General features: G+C 47.2%; 1 protein-coding gene across 3 annotated transcripts in view; it reads right to left on the bottom strand.

Annotated features, from left to right (window-relative positions):
* Positions 1 to 2,369: 2,369 nt before the first annotated feature.
* MCC (MCC regulator of WNT signaling pathway) overlaps positions 2,370 to 25,532 on the bottom strand; it is a 521,764-nt gene continuing 498,601 nt past the window's right edge. For all 3 annotated transcript variants that reach the window (XM_066382027.1, XM_066382028.1, XM_066382029.1), the window contains 2 exons: positions 7,301 to 7,423; positions 2,370 to 4,911 (listed from right to left, as the gene is read on the bottom strand). In XM_066382027.1, coding sequence (XP_066238124.1) covers positions 4,731 to 4,911; positions 7,301 to 7,423 — 304 coding nt within the window. In that variant the 3' untranslated portion in view covers positions 2,370 to 4,730. The remainder of the gene's footprint in view (positions 4,912 to 7,300; positions 7,424 to 25,532) is intronic.

Here is a 25,532-nt window from a genome sequence, read left to right on the forward strand (position 1 = left end):
GAATAAAAAGTGATAAGGTCTAGTACAGTGCTAGTGGCAGCTCTGACACGAGACTGAAGACAAACAGAACACACTCAGCCACGTGCTTTAATAACTGACAGTACACTCAAGCAGGCTTTCTAATTCAAGTGAAAGGAGCACATTTTCAAATCAAAGGAAACTTAAATGTCAGGCAAAGTAAATAAGTCTTGACAATGTGTAAAAACTCAGAAATCGAAAAGAACGTGTTTCGCTATCTTTGTATTAGGTTCAAACGATCAGATTGTTAGGGGCTTGGAATGAGCACTAGAAGTGAATCTAGGAGTTCTACAAACAGAACATTTCCCCATGGATTTGATTTGCAAACAGTGCAAAAGTGAGCGAGTTTTTATATAGCCTGCTCTATTTTATTGAGCTGAGATTAGTGGAGTGATATATCTGCCTTGACTGACTGGAAAAATCAGGTACTGCTGGTCAAGGATATGGTTATCCAATAACATTTGCCATTACTGGGACGGAGTGCTCTCGTCACGGTCACATGCAGTATCTCACTCAGATGTGAGCAATAGAGAATGTGTCCAGTGTGACTCTTGACCAAAAATGAAATCAGTATATGTGAAACCAGCTTCCTTTACTCGGGGATTAGCAAAACAGGAATTCATGAATAGCTGCTATTCCAACTTGTAGCCTTTTCCACTTCTATTTTAATAGCCACTGAGCACTCAGTGATGCTGTGGTGGTAGTGCCAGCCTCACATTGATTGATGATTCTGATTCTAGTTCTGTCAAGTTACTTCTTGACAGCCTAAAGCATAGATCTACCTGTTAATAAATACAGATGTAGTCTGAAAGTGACTACGTGTGAAAGAGGAGGAACTGCGGGAGGCCACAAGTTTGGGGCCAACTTCAACCCGGCCTGTGTGTGAACACACAAGGTTTCAGTGAATTAGAGTAGGATTTGGATCAACTTCAGTGAGAACTGCAGCAAAGGTGTCGTTCTTGTTTTGTAATGAGTTCTGTTTTACAAAGTAGTGTTTGCAAGTGAAAAGTCTCAGTGAAAAAGGGGCGACTGCATTATTTGTCAAATAGGACATTCTGTTGGATAAATAGAAAAATAATTGCTATATGATCTTAGTGTCACCTACGATAAAAAATAAAAAATGTTAGCTTCCCCAAAGAAAAAAAATAGCTTTTTAAAGTCACTGCAAAAAATTTTAATCATCAGAGAACTCACTCCCTTTTGGCCTCTAGAAACAATAGCTCTGTCTGCTGCATCTAGAAATGGGTGCAGCAGTGAACTTAGTGAACAATATTGAAAACTTCACTTTAGTTTCATAGGTGAGACATACTCCCAGTTTTGTATTTGCAATGACTTCAGGCTTTTTGGAACCTTGTGACTCAGAAATCATTCATAAAGGTTTAGGTAGTGTTGCTGTGTTTCTCATCACTTCACATAAAACACAAGCATGCTACCCTAAACTCTTGAGATGTTTGGGTTATGGCGGCAGCGTTGAAGGGTAACGAGTGTGGGCCACGGGGAAACACCTGTAGAAGGGAACAGGCAACTATGGAGGCTCCTAATTCATGCCAGTGACAGGCAGTCCGGCTTAGATCAGGTGATCTACATGGAACTGGGAGACTGCCAGACAGTGTTCAGGTTGTTCTTGGAGTAGTAAAATCCTTACTAGCCACATCCTAATTTTTTTAAGGAAAAGCCTTATAGGGTCTAATTTGGGCTGCCTTTCTGGAGTGGTAGACTGTCAGGGCTGTCATTGAGTTCTCCGAGGTTCCTGTCAAGTACTGCTGTGGACTCGGGAACACTTAGTAAAAACTGCATGCACCTCAAAGGAGAATTAAGCAGTTATGTTTAACTGGCACTTACTTTTTTATTGACCTAACATATTTCCAGTTTCAGGCAGCATGGATATTAACTTCAGAAACCTGACATGTCAGTAGGTGAGAGTGAATATGAAATAGTTAATTACTTGTGTTGGCAACGATGAGACATCTAGTATACCCCTGGGGCCAGCACATGAGAAGTAGAGAGGGCATGATAAGTGTCAACTGTCTGATGACATAGATACTTAATCATAAAGACCTTTTGGTAACATTCTCGAAGAGGAATTTTACCACCTCCAAGTCTCTGGCAGTTTTGGGAGCTGGAGCACTTGGGGCCTGGCAGATCATCAGCCGAGAGCGCCTGCTGCTCCAAGAGGGCTCCCGTCCAAGCACGAACCAGGTCAGACCCTGCTTAGCTGCCGAGCTCAGACCACGTCAAGCGCTTTCTGGGTGGTGTGGCGTTGACACCCGGCAGAACATCGGATGTAGTGGTTGGTCCACACGTTGACGACACCAGCAACATCCAGAACTTTCACCTGATTTTTGCCTCAATTCAGCGGTGGGAAGTACACTCCGAGAGAACGATGAGAGGGGCCCTTTCTGTCCATGCCCATCGCTCTAAGGCCAGAGACTGAACTCTGAACAGAGAAAGAAACTGCCTGAAAGGGAGCAACCCACTGAGGAAACTGGGAGAAGGCAATTAAAAACACGAAGGCGTAAAGGTGTTTTTTTAACCTCATCCAAGTTAGAATTAAGAACATTGTTTTACCCCAATGGAGATAAACCAGCTTCTATTTAGAAAGACTAATTCAGGTTATTAAAAAGAAAAATTAACCAGGCACCTGCAATCATTTAATAAGAAATGCAGTTTTAGTAGTCCCCACAATTAGCATAATCAAGTGACTGTTGTCACCTTCAAGAATTGTGTCTTAGGTAGTATTTGAAAAATACAAGGAAAGGAAATCAACCATTTAATAATAGCTTTTTTTATTCTACACATATATAAAAGTAACAAGTTTTACTGGGGTAATAGTTTTCACCCAACCACTACATAATTTAAAAAGTATTATGTTGAAGTATAAACTCAGTTGAAGCCAGGCAGTTTTAGTAATATGGGGGCTCTCAATGAAGAGCCAAGACCTTCCTGTCTGGAGGGTTACACGCCCTGAAAGGGTGGGTTCTCTCGCCCTGGAGCAGGGCTGGCAGACGGCTGTGTTCCTGTGTCAGCACACTTTCTGGCCGCCAGAGCGCGCAGTTTGCATAGGAGGAGGATGTTTCCCTAGGCAAGCTGGAAAAGTGGGGGAAACTGATTTTTGTCTATTAAACCATTTTTGGACACACTTCAGCCAAAACATTTTCCTTGTGACAAAATATTACTCAGAATAAGTACTGATTTTAAAAAATCACAAGAACCAATTCTGACTCTGATAGGTTGGTGACAGACAAGCCCACGGCACTTCCTCGGTGTCAGAGCACCCAAAGGCTGGTTCTTAATTCATGAAACCAGATGACTTTCTCTGAGGCTTGGGCAGCCCCCCTGGCTTACCTGAGAAAGCTGGTTGCTTTTAGGGTAAAACTCTGCCCTCCAAAGTGGGACTATAGTGTCCATCCCCCTTGTGCAGGAGGCTGAGGAAGTTGATTCCCGCTTTCTGAAAACACATTGCACGGGGACACTAATGCAGTGACCGGGTCATAAGAACTTTGTGAGCTGTGGCATGGGGACACAATTCTCACAGGGCACTTGGGGTGGGCCCTCAGTGCTACAGAATAAATGGCAGGTGGTCCTTTAAAATGTCTCAGTGTAGGGCAACGACAGAAGAAAGGGTAAAACAGAGAAGGGTACAGTAGAAAAGGAATAAAGAACTTAAGATGGAAGCTCTTCCTGAAAGAATTCAGATACTTTGGTCCTACCCAGGCCTGTCAGCATTTTGCCTGAACTTGAACCTGTTTAAGCACCATATGTTACCCATCCCCAAGTCAGGGGGAAAAAAGGAGGCCTCAGGGGCCACTGCCTCGCCCCTGCCTTTCATAACAGGAGTGACGTGTTGAACCTGTGGTTCAGTAGCAATCAGATAGGGGGGATTAGCCTGCAGAGCATTATCGGCTCAGTGTCCTGCCTCTCGCCCTGAGACCGACAGAGGCAGGTCCATGCTCATGTACTCCTGGGGACGGGCTTGGGCGCCTGCCCTGGGTGGGCAAGTGCCAAAATGCTCCTCTGCTTCTGAGGAAATGCCAGATGACATTTTAGTTATTAGGAGCCTCAGCACTGAGCCGTGATGTTGACAAGACTGCACCAAGAGGGCGGGCAGTCCCAAAGTCAGAAGAGCCCCCTTCCCAGCGAGCCAACGGCAGTTGTGTTCTCCCATCCAGATCTGCTCAGGTGCAGCCCGGGGCGTGCTCTACTGTGACTTCACATCCAGGACTGTAACACCCATGTGCCACCCTCCTGTAGTCTGCCTCCCAGAGCATGAGTGGCAGCCTGTATCTTAGGGTTGACATGTGGGACTTGAAAAGCAAAGCCTTCTTGTAGTACAAATCTGTGTACTAGGACACATTCACACCTGTGTGCATCAGAGGTTTTCCCTGAAGGAGGAGAGAGGAGACATCGGGTGCCAGAGATAAGGTCGCTGTCTACAAAACAGAAGAGTGACTGCGGGGGCCCCTCCGAGCAGGAGAGGCGCAGAGCGACGGAGCTGGTGCCGAGCAGAGCGAGTAATTGCCATGCCCGCCGTGCCCAGGCAGCGCAGTCCTCGCCCCCAGGGCCAAGTCCACGGTGCTCCGTTGTCCAAGTGCTGCCCTGCCTGCCAGCCTTCCTTAATTCCCCCCACAGGAACTGTCCCCGGGGCCCTGCTCTCTCTGGTGACCTGCTCTAGTGTAGCTTCCATGGGCAGAACTTTGGTGCCTGCGCGCCGATTAAAGTGAAGTTTCGTTGGTGTGTGGCCTTGAGTTCTCCTCCTCCAGCAGAGCTATTCTCTGCTTGAGCATCCTTACTTGCGTCTCATGTCTCTCCACCATGGCCATCATCTGAGACTCCAGCTTCTTCAGTTTGTTTTGATGCTTCTTCTTTGCTTTCTCATAGGCGGCCACCAGGTTGCTATGTGGGAACAGAGGGAAGGAGCTCAGATTCACCCGGGGTAGCAGTGACACACACACACACACACACACACACACACACACACACACACACACACACACACACACACACTCCGGGGTAGCAGTGACACACACACACACACACACACACACACGCACACACGCACACACACACACTCCTGTCCTCTGGGCACCTGCTTCCGCGGCACCACTTGGAAGGAACAGGGCACTCAGCCTCTTCAGGAAGAATCTGAAATCATGTAGGATTTCAACACAGCAATTCGTCTCTTGGCTTAACTATGATTAACTCAGCTGGCAGCTCGAGGCTGCCATTAACATTAGGAGGGGTTTAAACCAGCAATCCAAACTGGCCGTGTTCAAAAAAGCAGAGGAGGGAGCTGAATTTCAGAAATCTGTCATTTAAATACAAATTCTGTGTATTGTTCCATGGTGCCTGCAGCAGACGGTCAAGGGTAAGACGAGAAGGAGTTCCTTTCTGCAGTCTGAGTGACCTCACCGAGGGTGAGGGCAGAGAGCCCACCATGACATCCCTTGATTCTTCGCACTGGTGGGATTCAGAGCACACAGGCCATAAGGTAGTGCTGACCAAACAGCACATAGGCCTCTGAACTGCCCGCCCTGGGAGCCCCAGGCTAGCTTAACTCATACATAAACCATTCAGTCCAATAAATCCTTGTCAAGAGGACTGTCCCCATCCAGCGGGGGTCTCTCAATCTACCAACCTCCGTGAAACCAACAACCCGCCTGTGGTCCAAAACAGCACCCGCTCCCCTTCCAGGGACATTCAGGTTCTTCAAGTGTGGCCTGAAGACAGACCCCTGAGTCTTCCCAAGGTCTTTCAGGGGAGGGCTGTGGGGGCCTGTATTTTTTACCTACAATCTGTGAAGCTGGTTTTCCTGATATGTTTAGTTCAAAACAATACATTGCCAGTAGAAGCAATTGTAAGAATGTAGCTGTTTCTATTAAATCAGACATTAGAGATTTGCAAAATTTTTTTTATTTTTATTTTTTATTTTTTATTTTTTTTTGGTATTTTTCTGAAGCTGGAAACGGGGAGAGACAGTCAGACAGACTCCTGCATGCGCCCAACCGGGATCCACCCGGCACGCCCACCAGGGGCGACGCTCTGCCCCTCCGGGGGGTCGCTCTGCCGCGACCAGAGCCACTCTAGCGCCTGGGGCAGAGGCCAAGGAGCCATCCCCAGCACCCGGGCCATCTTTGCTCCAATGGAGCCTTGGCTGCGGGAGGGGAAGAGAGAGACAGAGAGGAAGGGGGGGGGGGTGAAGAAGCAAATGGGCGCTTCTCCTATGTGCCCTGGCCGGGAATCGAACCCGGATCCCCCGCACGCCAGGCCGACACTCTACCGCTGAGCCAACCGGCCAGGGCTGCAAAATTATAAAAATTATAAAAACAGTGCCACTCCAATTTTTTGTAGAATTATTTTTTAAATAAAGTCCATTTGTATTACTTGTAAGGAATTGTGCTTTTAGTAAACAAAAACTTTTCAAAAATTTGTTTTAGTTTCTAAAATGAAAAGTGTCCATAGATAATTAGGAGAACAAAGCTCTTTGAGGTGCTCAGTTTTTTGAGCACACAGGGGGTCCTGAGCCCAGAGTGTGAGGCTGCTGTCTCAGAGCTGTGCTCCCAGTGTTCCCCACAGACGGTAAGTGTCGCACACATAAAAGGGTCTAGTGCCAGTTTTGTTTGGAAAACATTGGCATAAACACAAGATAGATTTTTTTTTTAAACTGTATGACTTCTCAGAACTTCTATATGAAGTATTAAGAGCGGACAGACCACACATTGTATTTCTGTGCTGCATATTCCAAACACATCTAGCTCAAGGACTTGTCTTTACCAAGCATTTCTTAGATTCCTATGGAACACTGGGAAATTGTGCCACAGGGAAGACCAGGCCCTAAGGCAGGGGTCCCCAAACTACGGCCCGCGGGCCACATGCGGCCCCCTGAGGCCATTTATCCGGCCCCGCCGCACTTCCGGAAGGGGCTCCTCTTTCATTGGTGGTCAGTGAGAGGAGCATAGTTCCCATTGAAATACTGGTCAGTTGGTTGATTTAAATTTACTTGTTCTTTAAATATTGTATTTGTTCCCGTTTTGTTTTTTTTACTTTAAAATAATATCTGTGCAGTGTGCATAGGGATTTGTTCATAGTTTTTTTTTATAGTCTGGCCCTCCAATGGTCTGAGGGACAGTGAATTGGCCCCCTGTGTAAAAAGTTTGGGGACCCCTGCCCTAAGGGCAGGTGGGGACTGGCCATTCTCAGGAGATTGCCCCAGCAATTAAGGAAACATCCTCCCTGATGTGTGAGTGCAAGTACCACTGGGGATATATGAACAAGGGGATCTTACCTGTTGGCTCTCTTTAGGTCATTAACGAACTCTGCTGATTGCTGGTGTCGGATTTCACTGCTCTTGGTGAGTCTTTCCAAGGCACTCACCAGCTCTTGAACTCGGGTCTTTAACTTCTTTTCTCTGTATCAGGAGAAACAGCATGCCATGAGTAACCAGACAGGGAGGTGGCTGCTCCCCTGGAAGTGTTTTGCTTGCCAAGTCAAAAAAGAGACAATGGAGCAAGAGGGCTCCTTTGCCCTCATATGAGCCATACTACCTCACCTCTGCATTCTTGCCTGCTTCCTTCAGTGATCAAGGGCCTGTGGAGGTCTAAGGTCTGTGTCCCAAAGGAACAACAATACAGAACGTCTTCCAGATGGAGGAACAGGTCATCCAGAGGCTCCCTTGTGTGGGCGTGAGAGATGCTCAGCAGTGACCCCAGACCCCGTCTCCGGCTACCTCCCCCCCCCCCTTTTCCATGAGTCCTGAGCTGCTTGGGCCTCAAGAACACAACCTGCTCTGGACAATCCCTATTCACTGAAACCAACATGATCCTACCTTGCAGAAAACCCAGAACGGTAGAGTAGAATTGATATTCTTATTTTAAAGGTCCTTATTTCCCTTTAAAGCACTTAAATTCCATTTGTACTTTTATTTGACTCCCCCACTCCACGGCTTTCAGTTCCGTGGGCTTTCCACTACTATAGGAACCCAAGTTAACTTGCTTAGGAGTCAGTTATGGGAGGTTCCTAGTGTCTATCCAGCTTGTCCCCTCCTGAATCCCACGAGAACACAAGGCAGGGAGCAATGACCCACTGCCTCTTACCACACACACTGTCACTGCATAGTATCAGATGTGGCACTCCATGCAACCTGCCATGATCTGGTTTATGGATTCGAGCTCAGCAGCCCCCACCCCCTACACACACACACACTGGCGCATGGCAGTGGGGTCACAAGGATCTTACTTGGTTTGGTTCCCAGTGTATCCCCAGTGCTGAGCGCCATGCCTGGGTGACAGCTTCAGAATACCTCACTGGAGGTATCTGTTCCTTGGAGCACATTAAAAACCCAGAATTATGGAAGAACTTCCTTTAAAAAGACCTCACTGTGTGTATGTGGGGAATGTAAAATAGCACAATAGTTTTGGAAGGCAATTTGGCAGTATCTAGCAAAATGAAAAATGAACACATTCCTTGACTAAGCAACTTGATTTCTAGGACTTTTCTTACAGAAATAGTGTAGGTGCCGAAAGAGATGAGATGACGCTTGTGTTCACTTCAGCATTGGTTCTAACAGCTTAGAGTGGGAAACAACCAGGTTAAGGAATATCTGTATCACTCTGCAATTTACTGCAGCTTGAAACGCACCAGCATAGAATCTGATACATTGTCAAGTGAAAAGGGTGAGTTCTACTGGATGCCATTTTTGCAAAAACAACTAAAGATCTGATATGCTAACGATGGACCAGAATGCTAACCACCACTTAGCAAAGGTTAATAATAGAAGAGGGATGACAGAAGGCTTTCATTTTCTACTTTTGCACCGCTTAAAATTTTTATAACTTAGTATGCTTTTATAAAGTATGTGAGACGTGTGCTTCCTGTAGGAGGTACTGGGGGGAGGACTCAGATGATGTTTCACCAGCTGGTTCTCCCTTCCTGACTTTTAAATATCTTGTACATTTCTGCTTCCAGCTACTGTAAGTACAAGTCAAACTTTCCAAACAGTTATAAAGGAACTGCAACACAAAAACCCTGGCCTGCTTTTGTGAGTGAGGTTGAAGGAGGAAAGATCTCTTAAAGTGAACTGCTTGACCTGCAGTGGCGCAGTGGATAAAGTGTCACCCTGAATACTGAGGTCGCCGGTTCAAAACCCTGGGCTTGCCTAATCAGGGCACATATGGGAGTGGATGCTTCCCGCTCTTCCCCCTTCTCTCTCTCTCTCTCTCTCTCTCCCCCCCCCCTCTCTAAAAATGAGTAAAGACATTTCTTAAAGTCTCACAACCAGCTTGGAAGTCCTATGACTTATCATCCTTCAGGAATCCTCCCTCCCACCCCACAGGCCCACTGAGGAGCCTCCCAGAGGAGTGGGGGTTTCCCCTGGGCCCCACAGCCACCAGGAAGTTTGGTTGCATTTCCTACAAGAACCTGAGGGTGGCACCATTTCCTACCAGAAGTGAGAACCACGTCTTGGGAGGGTGGCTCCCTCCCTCCCAGCTCAGCCTTCCTGCAGCACCACCAGCCTTCCTGGCAGTCCTCCCTGTGCTCAGGAAGGTGACAACATGAAAGAGGGCCCCCTCTTCCCTCTGTCTTCCCTCTGGCTAAAAACCACAGGGAAGGGTTATTTCTCCTACATTTTGTTACTGTTTTGATTCTTTTATCTTTCATTCTAAAGTTTATTAATAGCACAAAAGGAAAAAAACTGATGAGAATTAAAAATGTCACCATGAACTCAATAAATTCACAACTAAAAACAAAAACGCTCAGAGCAATACCATTATTTTCCACCCCCAGTTATATCTACACCCCTGCCTCACCCTGCAGACAGGAAGAATATGGAACTCTCAGTCTCGGCACAAAAAGGGCTTCCTTCCCAAGCAGCCAGGCCCCTGCAGGTGAGAGGAACTTTCCGGTCCGGGCAGGCTCACAGGCCCTGCTGGAGTGGGCTGAGCCAGTGCCAGGAGCTGAGAACTGCCTCTCAGAACTGCCTGGGCCTCGGGGATGGAGTGCACTGCTGTCTAAACCTCAGGACAGAACTAGGATGCCGATTTACTGAGAGACTTCAAGATACAAAGACAGGCTAAACCTAACATGTGGGCTAGTTTATCTGCTTTCATCTGAGTGAGGCAGATGCCTGAAGTAAAAGAGTTATGTCTCCACTGGTGCTCATGTCGACAGAAACTAGTACTAAACCACAGAGAGGTAATGACTCGAGACCGCGCCAGGTCAGCAGCCGCAGCGTGGGTGGGCCTCCGAGCACAAGAAACGTGGCTGGACTGAAAGAGGAAGTGCAGTATGTATAAAACATGCACAGGAATTTGAAGATTTAAGATGAAAAAGAGACTAAAATATTGCAATAATTTGAAAAATACTGATTACATCTTGAAATGGTAATATTTTGGGTGTGCATGAGCTTCATGTGGTCCTGGAACTCAATCTACATGCATGATCACACGCACGGGCACGCTCTCTGTATGAACTGCAGCTGGAACTCAATCTACATGCATGACCACACGCACGGGCACGCTCTCTGTATGAACTGCAGCTGGAACTCAATCTACATGCATGACCACACACGCAGGCACGCTCTCTGTATGAACTGCAGCTGGAACTCAATCTACATGCATGATCACACACACGGGCACATTCTCTGTATGAACTGCAGCTGGAACTCAATCTACATGCATGATCACACGCATGGGCACACTCTGTATGAACTGCAGCTGGAACTCAATCTACATGCATGATCACACGCGCGGGCACGCTCTCTGTATGAACTGCAGCCTGCCTCAGATCCTCACAGGACAACCAGAACAAGAACCAGAAGTCTGCTAATCCAAGTCCTTTTTTTTTTTTTCCCCAAGTCCTTTTTTAAAAAAAACTTTTATTTAAGATTTCATTTACTGAATTTAGAGAGAGGAGAGGGAGAGAGAGAGAGAGAGAGAGAGAGAGAGAGAGAGAGAATGGGGGGAGGGGAACGGGAAGCATCACCTTGCTTCTTGTATGGGCCTTGACTGGGCAAGCCCGGGGTCTTAAACCGGCGACCTCAGCATTCCAGGTCAACACTTTATCAACTGTGCCACCACAAGTGAGGCCAAAAGACTTTCAAAAATTAATTTTAGCCTGACCAGGCAGTGGTGCAGTGGATGGAGCGTTGGACTGGGACGGGGAGGACCCAGGTTCAAATCCCCGAGGTCACCAGCTTGTGCGTGGGCTCATCTGGTTTGAGCAAGGCTCACCAGCTTGAACCCAAGGTTGCTGGCTTGAGCAGGGGGTCACTCGGTCTGCTGTAGCCGCTCCCCCTCACCCCCGGTCAAGGCACATATGAGAAAGCAATCAATGAACAACTAAGGTGCCGCAACAAAGAACTGATGCTTTTCATGTCTGTAGGGCCAGGAGCGGCCATTGTGGCCATTCACATGCAGGTTCGCATTGGATTCAGACAGTCAGTAAAGAAACAACGGAGCCAAAAGCTGGTGGGCCATCATCTTTAATCCTAGTTTGCACCCGGCAAGCAAGTAAAAACACACACTGGGCTCCAAAACCCACTCATTCAGTACTCACAAAGCTATTGACTTTTCTGAGTTTCCTAGAATCAAAGGTTTCTAGCTCCCCAGACTTGTTCACCTCTGTTCCCCATTTCCTTCCTTCTCCCTGCACAAACTCTAAACAAACTGGCTTCTCCCTCAACACTCCACCATCTTGGCTGCTTCTCCTGGCCTCCTCCATATGGCCTTTCTCTACTCTCTTCTCTGCCCTCTCCTCTAATGCTAATCTCAGGAACCGAGAGAGAGCAAGCTCCTGGTCTGTGCCACTTTATATTGCAGAAATCAAAACCTTTAATCCAGGGGTCCCCAAACTTTTTACACAGGGGGCCAGTTCACTGTCCCTCAGACCGTTGGAGGGCCGGACTATAAAAAAAAACTATGAGCCCTGGCCGGTTGGCTCAGCGGTAGAGCGTCGGCCTAGCGTGCGGAGGACCCGGGTTCGATTCCGGCCAGGGCACACAGGAGAAGCGCCCATTTGCTTCTCCACCCCTCTGCCGCGCTTTCCTCTCTGTCTCTCTCTTCCCCTCCCGCAGCCAAGGCTCCATTGGAGCAAAGATGGCCCGGGCGCTGGGGATGGCTCTGTGGCCTCTGCCTCAGGCGCTAGAGTGGCTCTGGTCGCAACATGGCGACGCCCAGGATGGGCAGAGCATCGCCCCCTGGTGGGCAGAGCGTCACCCCTGGTGGGCGTGCCGGGTGGATCCCGGTCGGGCGCATGCGGGAGTCTGTCTGACTGTCTCTCCCTGTTTCCAGCTTCAGAAAAATGAAAAGAAAAAAAAAAAGCTATGAACAAATCCCTATGCATACTGCACATACCTTATTTTAAAGTAAAAAAACAAAACGGGAACAAATACAATATTTAAAATAAAGAACAAGTAAATTTAAATCAACAAACTGACCAGTATTTCAATGGGAACTATGGGCCTGCTTTTGGCTTTGCAGCGCCACCACATACTGTGCTCCTCTCACTGACCACCAGTGAAAGAGGTGCCCCTTCCGGAAGTGCGGCGGGGCCGGATACATGGCCTCAGGGGGCCGCATGGGGCCTGTGGGCCGTAGTTTGGGGACCCCTGCTTTAATCCAATATACAAAATAGAGAAGTCTCTAATACAAAGTCACTTATATGATGCATGATAGGATTTCCCACATCAAAAAGGGTGGGAATGGCTTAGTCCTAAAACCAAGCCCCACGCTACAAGGATCCTGCTTGCCCACAGCCTGCCCCCAACACACATTAATATCACCTGGGCGACGGCTTCCACGTGGGCAGCGCCATCTTTAACAAAGTGAGCATAATATATTTTATCTGCCCAACAATGTCTCTCCCTTCCTGTCTCTCTCTCTGTATCTGCCACCAAAAAATAAAAATAAAATAAAAATAGAGAAAGAAACATCAATTTGTTGTTCCAGCTATTTACCTATTCACTAGTTGATTCTTGTATGTGCCCTGACTGGGGATCGAACCCATATCCCTGGGGAATCGGGATGAGCTACCCGGCCAGGACCCAAGTCACTTTGGAACCTCAACCACTCGTGTCCAGATCCTTCTATCTAGTTTCCAATTCAAATTTGCTTGGCCTTCAGCTAAGGAATCCTTTTAGTTTGTCTAGGAAAAATAATGAGGCCAAAATGAGAACTTTTATAGGTTCCAAAAAGATGAGAAAGTAAAAATTAAACACCACACATTCCACTTGCTCTCTCAATAGTAACACATCCACTTTTCTGGATGCCGGGAACTGCATAATCCCTTTTTCCTTGTTTTTCACCCTCAGTAGGACAGGCGCTCAGTATACACAGAGGTGGATTAAGGTTGGTTGAGGCCCTGGGTGCAGAAGAAAATATTGAGCCCCTGTCATTAGAAGAAAGTGTAAAGTTGGGGTTTTGCAGGGCCCTTCAGAAGTTGGGGCCCAGGGCGCACGCCCGGTGCACCTGCCGTTAAATCCGCCTCTGAGTATACACTCTTACATTGTTGTAAGGTACCAAAAGCTGAAAGTTGATATTGATATTCTGGGAGGAAAGGTCAGGCTTTCCTGTCCCATCCCTCCTTTGGGGAGGGGAGGGAGAAGAATGTAGAAGTTTCTGGCTTGCAAGAACAATGGGTCATTCAGTTTTTTTTGTTGTTTTGTTTTTTTTTACAGAGACAGAGAGAGAGTCAGACAGGGACAGACAGAAACGGAGAGATGAGAAGCATCAATCATTAGTTTTTCGTTGCGCATTGCGACACCTTAGTTGCTCATTGATTGCTTTCTCATATGTGCCTTGACCGTGGGCCTTCAGCAGACTGAGTAACCCCTTGCTCCAGCCAGCGACCTTGGTCCAAGCTGGTGAGCTTTTGCTCAAACCAGATGAACCCGTGCTCAAGCTGGTGACTTTGGGGTCTCGAACCTGGGTCCTCGCGTCCCAGTCCCACGCTCTATCCACTGCGCCACCGCCTGGTCAGGAGGGTCATTCAGTTTTAAAGCTATAATAAAGGTTAACCTAGAAACTTCTTCTCTTTCAATAGGAGGTAGAATTTACATACCACCTTTCATTGATTGTAGTTCTTCCTCCTCCCTGGAATCTTGAGGGTAAAATACCTGTAGGCTAGTGAGGGAAGATGAACCCTGAAAGATTTGTAAACATCTTTGATTGTGTTACCTTAAAAGTCTTAATGTTTCTGTGTATCCCCTAAACAAATGTCAGCCCATGCCATGATGTCATGCTCTCTCCCTCGCCTGTGTGTGATCAAGGGTATATAAGCAGCCCCTGAACTATTTTTGGTACTGCACGATTTGGGCTTGCAGATGCCCCATGTCAGCCATATGCAGCCGGCATATTAATAAATCTCCTCCTCTAATAAAACTCTTCAAAATTCATCTGGACTGGGTGTCTCTACGTGAACTCGATGAAATGAGGTACAGCACCTTTCAGCATCTGGGGTGAGGTACTTTATAACATATGGGGGCTCGTCTGGGATCCGGTGTTTTGTGTCACTGGATCGAGACACCCCGAATTGGCTGGACTCTTTACTGAGCTGCCTGGCCCCGCTTGAATCTCGTGGAGAGGCACACTACTTGAGAGTTTTCAGAGCTCTTGGTCTTCCTGTGGGGTCCGGACTATTCCCTGATAGATGCCTTCCGGTTCCCAAACTCCATAATTTGGATAATTTGGCGGAGAAAATTGAGGAGGTAGGTAGAGCAACTCTTTGTGCTTTACTGAACTTTCTGGCTTCCCTTTGAACTCTTGCTTTCGCTTTTATGTTTGTAACTAAGTTTGTAGTCTGTGTCTGACTAGAATGTAGGTAGAGTGGATTTGGGGGCTTTGCTGAGTTGTGACACCAGGCATGTGAAACCCCGGTGGAAGCAGGTAGGGCTTTCAAAACTGCTTTGTTGGTTGTTACTAGTCTATGGTTTTTATGTTTTGTTTTTTTGTTTTTAATTTTATTTATTTACTTATTTTTTACAGAGACAGAGAGTGAGTCAGAGAGAGGGATAGACAGGGACAGACAGACAGGAACAGAGAGAGATGAGAAGCATCAATCATTAGTTTTTCATTGCGCGTTGCAACACCTTAGTTGTTCATTGATTGCTTTCTCATATGTGCCTTGACCGTGGGCCTTCAGCAGACCGAGTAACCCCTTGCTGGAGCCAGCGACCTTGGGTTCAAGCTGGTGGGCTTTTGCTCAAACCAGATGAGCCCGCGCTCAAGCTGGTGAGCTCAGGGTCTCGAACCTGGGTTTTCCGCATCCCAGTCCGACGCTCTATCCACTGCGCCACCGCCTGGTCAGGCTGGTTTTTATGTTTTGAACTGGATCTGTCGCAAAACAGACCAGATGTGGTCGTAAGTTCGTGCAGGCTCTCCAAGACCGAGACGGTGGTGGAAAGTTTTAGTGGTCCTGCCTTGGGTTCTAGTTGCGCTCTCAGTAGAATGCCAGAAGTGGGGACATGCATCTATCTCTAGGAAGGCTAATGGAGGTTAAGTTCATCCAGGATTAGTCAATCTTGCATCGCACTGAATCAGTGGAGGCTGAGCTAACCTGGATTGATTAATCTCGACCCAAGACTTCCAAGACACGTCTCTGTGTTTGTCGAGATCTCAGTCTTTATTTTAATGTTTCTGTTTCTAAAACCCCTGGTTAAGAAATCTCTGGTGCTGAGACCTGTGTGTACCTGAGAGGCCACAAGGGGGAGCCTTCCCTCGTCTGTGAGGCTTTGTCTTTGTTCATCAAATTATCCGGTATTATTTAATTGAAATAGGCATGCATTGTTTGTGTATAAGTCCTTTGTTCAATGTCTAAATATGTCTGTTTGAGTCTTTTGTGTCAAGATTAGAAGCTTCTGACTAAAAGCTATGTTAAGTGACTTTCTTTGTTCTCAAAATCTACCTTCAGGGTGCTCTATCTGACTTCTCCCCTGAAGGAAAATTATTATCTTCGGTTCGCTTCTTCCCCTTGTCTCGTGTAATAATTAATATCTCTATAGTCAAACACCCTCTCATTCTGGGTGCTAGTTAACTATCTGTCTTATATTTTTGTTTTATTGGTGCACTAATTCTTAGATTCTCCTGACGCAAGTTTCAGTTTTGTAATAAGTAATAGCAACTGGGAATTCTAATCCCCGGATAATAAGAACAGTCTGGAATATAGTAATTGGGAACCCAGGTTGTTCCGATCAGTTTCCATACATTGATCGGTGGCTAATTTAACAATGAATCCACCACAGTGGTTTAAAAGCTTGCTCAATACAGAAAGGGCTGGCAAGCAAGCGATTTAAATGAAAGAAAAGCGGAGCCCACAAATTGAAAGTGTTTCTCCAAACTCTGGAGCAAAAGGACTAGCAAGTAAGCAGTTTGAGTGAGAGAAAAACTGCGCAGCGAGGCACGGTGCCTGGAGCGAGGGGTGGGGCCGAGCACGCATGGTCCCTCCCCTCTCCGCCTTCATTCCCGGTCTCCATCTGTGCTGCACCCCAGCGGCAGGCAAACAGTGAACAGCCCGTGGCCTCCAGGTGCACAGTTAGGTTAGGATTCAGCAACACAAAAGAGCAATGAAGTAAGGATAAAATAACTAAAATATAGAATAGAAATTAATTTCAAATGTCCACCGGCCGACCAAAAGAGGTTTTGCCCATTTAGAAATTACAGGGTAGGGATAGTATTAAAAACTGAAACTTTGCTTTTGAAAAATCATAAGAAAAGGAAATTTAGAAATTTTTTTTTTCAGGGACAGAGAGACAGTCAGAGAGAGGGGTAGATAGGGACAGACAGACAGGAATGGAGAGAGATGAGAAGCATCAATCATCAGTTTTTCGTTGCGACACCTCAGTTGTTCATTGATGGCTTTCTCATATGTGCCTTGACTGTGGGCCTTCAGCAGACCGAGTAACCCCTTGCTTGAGCCAGCGACCTTGGGTCCAAACTGGTGAGCTTTTTGCTCAAGCCAGATGAGCCCGCGCTCAAACTGGCGACCTCAGAAACTCGAACCTGGGTCCTTGCATCCCAGCCCGACACTCTATCCACTGTCCCACCGCCTGGTCAGGCAAGAAATTTAGAAATTAACAAACCGTAGGTGTGGACCATGCTAGTTAATTGGCAGTTTCTTAAATTACAACTCCAGAAGTAGTGATACAGTCATAAATAATAGGATTATAGGGAATAAAATTAAAAATAAGCTCTCTGTGGGTTGGGGATGATGGCTTGTTGCCCCCACTGGTATAAAAATAAGGAAAAATGAGGAAAAGTTCCAACACTCTCCTGCGGGTGGAGAGGGTGTTGGAGTCTCTTCAAGTCTCTCAGTTACATAAAAGGCATGAAGTTCATAAGGAAGACCCACAGCATTAACCAAAATAGTAAAAATTATAAAAAGAATTTTCAGGGAATTGCGGGAAAAATTGGAAACCTCATATAGGCTAAAGCAACTCACTATTGGGAAAGTAATTTTGTGAAAGTTGTATTTAGCTGCTCAAAGCAAGGCAGTTAGTTTACAGGTGGCAAATTGATTCAAGTCCTGCTAGGGAGAAGCCCCACTGTCTTGCTAAGAGGCTTGGATACAGAACAAACTGCAGAAAAAAAGGTAAAAGCGGCAAGCTCTCAGTTCTTAGAGTCTGCCTCTCCCTCCGGCATCCACCCCGCCCTCGTGCAAAAGAAAGTTAATATCTCTTTGCCAGCTGCGTAGTTTATACCAAGAATCCCTTATTGTATAAAAGTATTTTCCATGTTAAAATGTATATATTGTTTCCAAGGCTTTTGCTAATTCTTTTATTTGCTGTTTTATAGTCCTGTAATACTGGAATCTCAGTTTAAATATTAGAAATTGTTAATAATGTCTTTTTATGAAATGTTTAGTTTAGTATCATTTTGAAAAAGTATTGTTAAAATTTGAATGCTAATGTACTGAATCATTTAGCAGCAAAGAGATTCTGGAATTCTAAAGGAGACACCCAAACCTATTTTTCTTGAATTGATCCAGCTAATAATGTTGTTTTTGTCTTTTTTCCAAAAGTTTATATGGATAGAAAAGGAGATCTTCTGAGCCTGGCTTTTAAGGTCTATAATGACCAAGGAAGTAACAGAAAAGGCAAACAAGGCCCAAAAGAGATCAGGAAATACCAGCTTTTGGCATACGCTCTAAAAGGCTCCAGCGTCCCAAAGGGCTTCACAGGATTCCAGTGGGGCCCTGCTTCAAGAGTGGAAAGAAAGGTCATTGAACTGAGGCCTGCCAGGCTTCCCGGCCCCACTGGGAGACACGTCTTTGCTGTGGAAAAAGGGACACGAGAAGTTAAGCTTCCTTCTTGCTTCATGGAGGGAGGGTTCAGTCTCTTCTAGTCTTGCTCCAGCTACCTGTGACCTGACCTTGCCCAGCTTACTGGGAATTGCCACTGAAGGCCCAAGGACATCGTTCACAAGCCTAAGGTATTTCTTCCAAGTAACAGATAAGCTAATCTCATTTCTTGTAAACACAAGGGCCATCTACTACGCCTTGCTTGAATATTTAAGTTTTATTTATCCCTCAAAGATCTCTACTGTGGGTATTGACAGTCTGATTTTATTGCTTTATTTAATGTACAGTGTCTCCTTTATTCCTCTTGTCTCAATGCCCCATGCCTATTGTAGGCTGGGACCTGCTCCTAATTCCAACTAGAAGCAGTGGTCATTAGAACTTGGACTCTAGCTATAAAGTATAGAATGTGACCACAACTAACTCCTGTTCTTTGGGACATTTCTCAGACTAAAGTAAAATTAAATTATATTGGCAAAAAATATAGTCAATGAGAATGTCAACATAGACTTAGTGAAGTCACGTTAACATGTTAAGAACATTTGTGACTATAAGAATTTTATTTTGAATTCTGTTGTATTAGTTAGAATTTTATTTTTGTTTAATAATCTAGTAGGCTTTAGTCACTTTATTGTATTAAGACACATTATAGTATTTGTTAACATTAGCTATTTGAATTTTATTGTTAATTGTGTATTTTTCCAGTCTGCCTCAAAATCAGAACATAGTAATTCAAATGAATAGATGCCACCCAGAACCAGTGGGGTCTTGGGACCCTTATTGCCAAAGGTATATTCGAAACCAATTAGAAAAAGGATTTGGCCAGTAAGAAAGGAACCCAATAATAATTAGAAGCTAATTTGAAGCTACATTGCGCCCACAGGTACCCAAAGGTTCAAGGCGAATAAATTGCATGAATCAAATAATAAAAGAAACGTAACCACCCTTTCCCTAAGTACTTGCAGGATTTACAGGCTACTCAGCAAACTGTTCAAAGACTGTCCAAGAAGCGCTTTCAGCAGGACATCACCCAAGGACTGACTTTCACATGGACAGGTCCACACACCGTGATCCTGACCACTCTCACTGCTGCTAAGGTAGAAGAACAGTAGGCCCTACTCCAACCACAAACCGGAAGCTGGTTGGTCTACATATGGCGAATATATGAAGAAACTAAGGACTCTTTTAATTAGACTTTGGGAAAAGGGAAACTAGGGTAAAACGAAAGCCAACTTAATTGTCACTAAAGGTTAAGATTTTTAAAATCAAGAGTTCTGACTAGAAAGGAATTGTATGGTTTTGATAATAGAAGGTATAAGGTATGGAAATACTTTTGAAAGAAAAAGGAAAAAGCAGGTTGTTGTGAAAGCCAGTAATTTCTGGATAAGAAAGTTTATGAAAGTTGAAGGTTGATAGAAAAAATAATTTGAACAGTCAGAAAACTGGTTTTTGAAGAATGTTTCATTAGTTACCCTGGCTAACAATCCTATTGTCTGTGGTGATTAGTCCTCTTAATATTGTCTTGTACCATGTTTAATCAGTTTTATAGCAAGGTTTGTTCCTGTTAAATATCTGTTACATGTTATAATAACCCTAGACAACAGCCTCATACTCCTCAGTAAATTACTTTTTTTTTTGTATTTTTCTGAAGTTGGAAACGGGGAGGCAGTCAGATAGACTCCCGCATGCACCCGACTGGGATCCACCTGGCATGCCCACCAGGGGGCGATGCTCTGCCCATCTGGGGCGTTGCTCTGTTGCAACCAGAGCCATTCTAGCGCCTGAGGCAGAGGCCACAGAGCCATCCTCAGCGCCCAGGCAAACTTTGCTCCAATGGAGCCCTGGCTGCAGGAGGAGAAGAGAGAGACAGAGAGGAAGGAGAGGGGGAGGGGTGGAAAAGCAGATGGGCGCTTCTCCTGTGTGCCCTGGCCGGGAATCGAACCCGGGACTCCTGCACACCCGGCTGATGCTCTACCACTGAGCCAACCGGCCAGGGCCTTCCTCAGTAAATTAAGTCAAGAATTTGACTTAGGAAATAGAACCAGTGGGGATGTTGTAAGGTACCAAAAGCTGAAAATTGATATTAATATTCTGGGCGAAAAGGTCAGGCTTTTCTATCAGGCTTTCCTGTTCTGTCTCTCCTTTAGGGAGGAGAGGGAGAGAAATGTAGAAGTTTCTGGTTTGCAAGAACAATGGGTCATTCAGTTTTAAATCTAAAATAAAGGTTAACCTAGAAACTTCTTCTCTTTCAATAGGAGGCAGAATCAGGGGTCGTCAAACTTTTTATAAAAACCGCCCACTTTTGCAGTGCTGGTCAACCTGGTCCCTACCGTGCAACCAAACAGCGCCGCGATTGGCCCATCATGAAAGCTGGAACGCCCACTAGTGGGCGGTAGGGACCAGGTCTACCAGCACTGCAAAAGTGGGCGGTTTTTATAAAAAGTTTGACGACCCCTGATACCACCTTGCATTGATTGTAGTTCCTCCCCCTTCCTGGAATCTTGAGGGTAAAATACCTCTAGGTTAGTGACGGAAGATGAACCTTGTAAGGTTTGTAAACATCTTTGATTGTGTTACCTTAAAAGTCTTAATGTTTCTGTGTAACCCCTAAACAAATGTTGCCAGCTCGTAATGTGACGTCATCCCCCCCCGCCCCCGCCATGTGAGCAAGGGTATATAAACAGCCCCTAAACTATTTTTGGGACTGCACGATTTGGGCCTGCAGATGCCCCGTGTCAGCCATATGCAGCCAGCACATTAATAAATCTCCTCCTCTAATAAAACTCTTCAAAATTCATCTGGACTGGGTGTTTACATGAACTCGATGAAATGAGGTACAGTGCTCAGATCTGTGGTGCGGTACTTTATAACAGTATCATCAAAGAAACAGACAAGGCTGGATTAGACAATTCCCATGAAAACCCAAGTCACCAGCATGCTCCCGGATTTCAGTTACAGGTCTTCCCACTCCACCAAAAAGGAAAGTTATTTTTGGTCGCAAAAGGTCCTATGGATCTTAACTGACCACACAGCCAGGAAGGTGCTTTTTCCTTTTTGATTGAGACATGATTTGGAGTAGTGGCACATACACAGGGTCTGAAGTGGACTCCCGGTAGGGGTCTGCAGGCGCTTGCCAGTGAGCTGGGCAGAGACCGAGCTCCGGGCTATGCTGGCCTCTTGTGCTGGTCACCGGCTGGGGAGCCTGGACGCTGGGCTCTGAGCAGTCAGGGAGGAGGCTGCACGCTCCCTGAAATAAACAGGCCTGTCGTGGTCATTTAATCACCAAGTCCAAAGGAGGAGCTGGAGCTGGAGGAGTCAACAGGGCCGGTGCCCGGTCTTGATGAGGTAGCGAGTAGCTTTGCCACCAGCAGGAACCTCTCAGAGGAGCTGTAATCAGACCGGACCACAGGGAGTCACAGCCATGCAGCCACAGGCTTGGAATTGCTTAGCAAGTGCTCATTACGTGGAATTAGTCATTAGGAGAACTGTCTGCACACGCAGTTCCTCTCTCCCACACCTTCCATTCATCCGTGAATGCCTACCAGGCTCTCTCCCCTGACCTGCTCGTGAGGTCACCAGTGACCTTGGGGTTGCCAAGTGCCCTCTCTTCCTGCGGGCCCCTTCCCTTCCTCCAGCGCCCTTCCCCAGGACTGCCTGGGTTTCACCCTGTCTCCCTGCTCTTCCCTGGCTCCTGCATGACCCCTCGCTCTCTGCTCCAGCCCTAAGTACCAGGATCGTGAGGACCGGGGCCCGGACTGTATTCTACAGCCTACCCACCGTTTCTCTACCTGATCTCTCCACTCCCATGTATTTTTCTAAAAACATGATAAACACTTCCATTTTTAAAAAAGACTTTATTTATTGATTTTAGAGAGAAGAGAGAGAAAGAGAAGGGGAGAGGAGCAGGAAGCATCAACTCCCATATGTGCCTTGACTGGGCAAGCCCAGGGTTTTGAACTGGTGACCTCAGCACTCCAGGTCAACACTTTATCCACTGTGCCACCACAGGTCAGGCAACACTTTCAAATTTTTATCTCCAGGCCTTTCCTTGGATTCCCTGGACTTGTCTGTGACTTCTCCACTGAACAGGCAAATACCTCTAAGGCAGGACTTTTGAGATGATCTCCCAAATCCAGTCTTCCTCCCTTGGCAGCAAGTGGAAACACCCTTTACCGTCTTGCTGACACCAGGCTGAGTCAGCCGTCACTCCTCCCTTTCCCTCACCCTTCACGTCCACCAGGTGAACCACACTGAGCACATCTCTCTGCACCCAGGGCCAACGTTCCTCACCTGAACGACCACAGAGCCTCCTAATGGTCTCTCTGCAGCACCGTGCACTCTTCTAGCCTGGTCTGCACAAGACCATCCAGAAGAACTTTATATGACAAATCAGATCATATACTGCCCTTCAGCGCCATCCGCCCAGTTGGAGCAAAGTCTTGGCCTGCTTTGACCTACCAGTCCCTGCTCTGACGGGTAAAGAAACGGTGGGTAGGCTGTAGAATACGGTCCGGGCCCCGGTCCTCATGATCCTGGTATTTAGGGCTGGAGCAGAGAGCGAGGGGTCAGTGCAGTCAGGCCCTGCCCCCGCCTACCCAGCTCTGGCACTGCCTTCCCCTTGCACGTGGAGCTCCGTCAGTTCTCAGCACACACCGCGCTCTCTCCCTCTGCTTGGGACGTCCTTCCTCCACTCAGCTCCTCCTCCTCCTCATGTCAGCCTAAAGGTCACCTCCTCCGAGAGGCTCACACATCTAAACAAATGTCGTAGTTCTAACATCATGGCACCTTGTCATTTCCTCCAAATTATTCATTGTAATCTATATTTCATTAAAAAACATTTTTCCCCATAGTGATTGAGAGAGGAAAGGAGAGAGAAGGAGAGAAGAGGAGAGAGGGGGAAAAAGAGGGGAAGAAAGGGGGGGTGAGAGAGGGGGGAGAAGAGAGAGGGGGGGAGGAGAGAGGGAGAGAAGCATCAACTCATTGTTCCACTTAGTTTCTCTACTGAACCTGCAACCTCTGCACCGGAAGACACTTTAGCCACTCAGCAGCCTGGTCAGGGCCTGTATTTAAGTGTTTGAAAACATCTCCACAGTGACTATGTCACATGACCCTTCGCGGTAAACATCACAGTCTATCACTACTTACTATTCTTTAGAAAATGCAGGCATTGTATAACAGCTATCTCTAAGTCCTTTACAAGGATAAAATTACTTAATTCTCAACAACCCTTGAGGTCAGTACTATTACTATTTTAATGTTATAAATGAGGAACTCAGGCACAGTTATGAAACTTGCCAGCAGAGCGGGGATTCTGCCCAGGAGTCCAACTGCAGGTCCCCAGTCTCAGCATCTCGCTGCAGGACGCTGGGTCCCACCAGCAGGCGTTGAGACAACACCTCTGAAGAGCACGGCCTGTGGAACTAGGACTGAGGTGTCCGCAGATAATGATGTTCTGCAGGTATGATGTCTGCATGTGGCTGCTCTCTGCCAGGAGTAGCAGCAAGTTGAGAGAAACAGTCTCTGCCATGAACATGTTTCTTGCCCAGGAAATGCATCTGTCATGGTCACATGTGTGCCTTTGCCTAGGGCTGTGGGGTACCCTCCACCACTCTGCCCTTATGAGATCTGGGTAAAACCTCTCTGAGCTTTTGGAATATGAGGGGAATGATAAAAGCGAAAAGAAGTCTCAGTGGCCCAAGCAACGCCCACCTCAAGCCCCGGGGCAAGCATTAGTCCTCACGGTGCCCTGCAAGGCCGGCTCTGGAGCTGGGCGCCTGCTCACGGGACGACCTGCGCAGGGGCACGCTGTGTCCCTCTGTCCTGCGGAGCACGTGCGGTGACAGGGCTCTAAGCACACTCCTATTGCCTGACTGCTGTCACACATCAGCCACACAGAAGCAGCAGCACGTGCAAGCCTACAGAACAGCCCCTTTTTAAATGATGGTCTAACAAAGTGGTGAAGATTCTGCTGCCTGTTTGCTCGGCAGGGGCTCCTCTTTCAAAGGACCCCAATCTGCTCCTTCTTCATCTCGTTCCACTCTCTGTGCGGCTCACACACAGTATGAGTCCATAGCGGCTGAAACCAGGACCAAGCAATGGGAGCCATCCTTCCTCCTTCATGGCCTGATGTGTGTTCCTCCAAGTAGGGACGAGACTAGACAGGTAGGGAAGGTGTCTAGAGCTGGGCAGATCTTGTCAGAACCTGGACCTGGAGGCTTGTTGCAGTTTGTTCTAAGGCACTTATACAACCACGTGCTCTGCGAGCCTCCCGATGGGTGAAGAGTTGTGCCTGCTCCTGGGGGCGTAGAGAGCAGGACGATGGCGGAGGTGACTGGGGACGCAGAGAGAGCAGGACGATGGCGGAGGTGACTGGGGACGCAGGGAGAACAGGACGATGGCGGAGGTGACTGGGGACGCAGAGAGAGCAGGACGACGGCGGAGGTGACTGGGGGCGCAGAGAGAACAGGACGACGGCGGAGGTGACTGGGGGCGCAGGGGGAGCAGGACGATGGCGGAGGTGACTGGGGGCGCAGAGAGAGCAGGACGACGGCGGAGGTGACTGGGGGCGCAGAGAGAACAGGACGATGGCGGAGGTGACTGGGGACGCAGGGAGAGCAGGACGATGGCGGAGGTGACTGGGGACGCAGGGAGAGCAGGACGATGGCGGAGGTGACTGGGGACGCAGAGAGAACAGGACGATGGCGGAGGTGACTGGGGGCGCTTCGGGAAGGTGGGTGTTCTGCTGGAGAAGAGGCGGAGAGGGGTCTACAGGTTGAGAGAGGGGGATAAAGTGAAGCTCACACTCTGGGGAAGATGAATTGTCCAGAGGGACCAGACCACAGACACATACAGGGACAGATGTGAAATATGAGCCAGGAGGTAAAGTTAGGGACCTACAGATGATCTTGAATATCAGGCCACTGAGGGCATTTCCGCAGAGCAGCCCGATCAGAACTGTGCTTTAAGGTCCTTCTGGTGGCAGAACCCTAGACGAGACTAGTGGCAGAATGACCCATCAGGGTGCTACTCCAAGAGTTCCGAGGAGCTAAGGGCTACACTTACAAGAAGGCCATTGCAAATGGATAGCATTTTAAGGGGAAAAGCAATGTGATCTGCTGACCAGAGACAGAGAGAAGAGACTTCAGAGTTAAAATCCGGGATCATTAGAAGACTATACTTTTAAAAAAATAAATAGGAATTCTGAAGAAGAGGCCACTATGAAAGGGCAGGAG

Source organism: Saccopteryx leptura, chromosome 4 (genome assembly GCF_036850995.1).
Source record: "Saccopteryx leptura isolate mSacLep1 chromosome 4, mSacLep1_pri_phased_curated, whole genome shotgun sequence".
Taxonomy (NCBI): domain Eukaryota; kingdom Metazoa; phylum Chordata; class Mammalia; order Chiroptera; family Emballonuridae; genus Saccopteryx; species Saccopteryx leptura.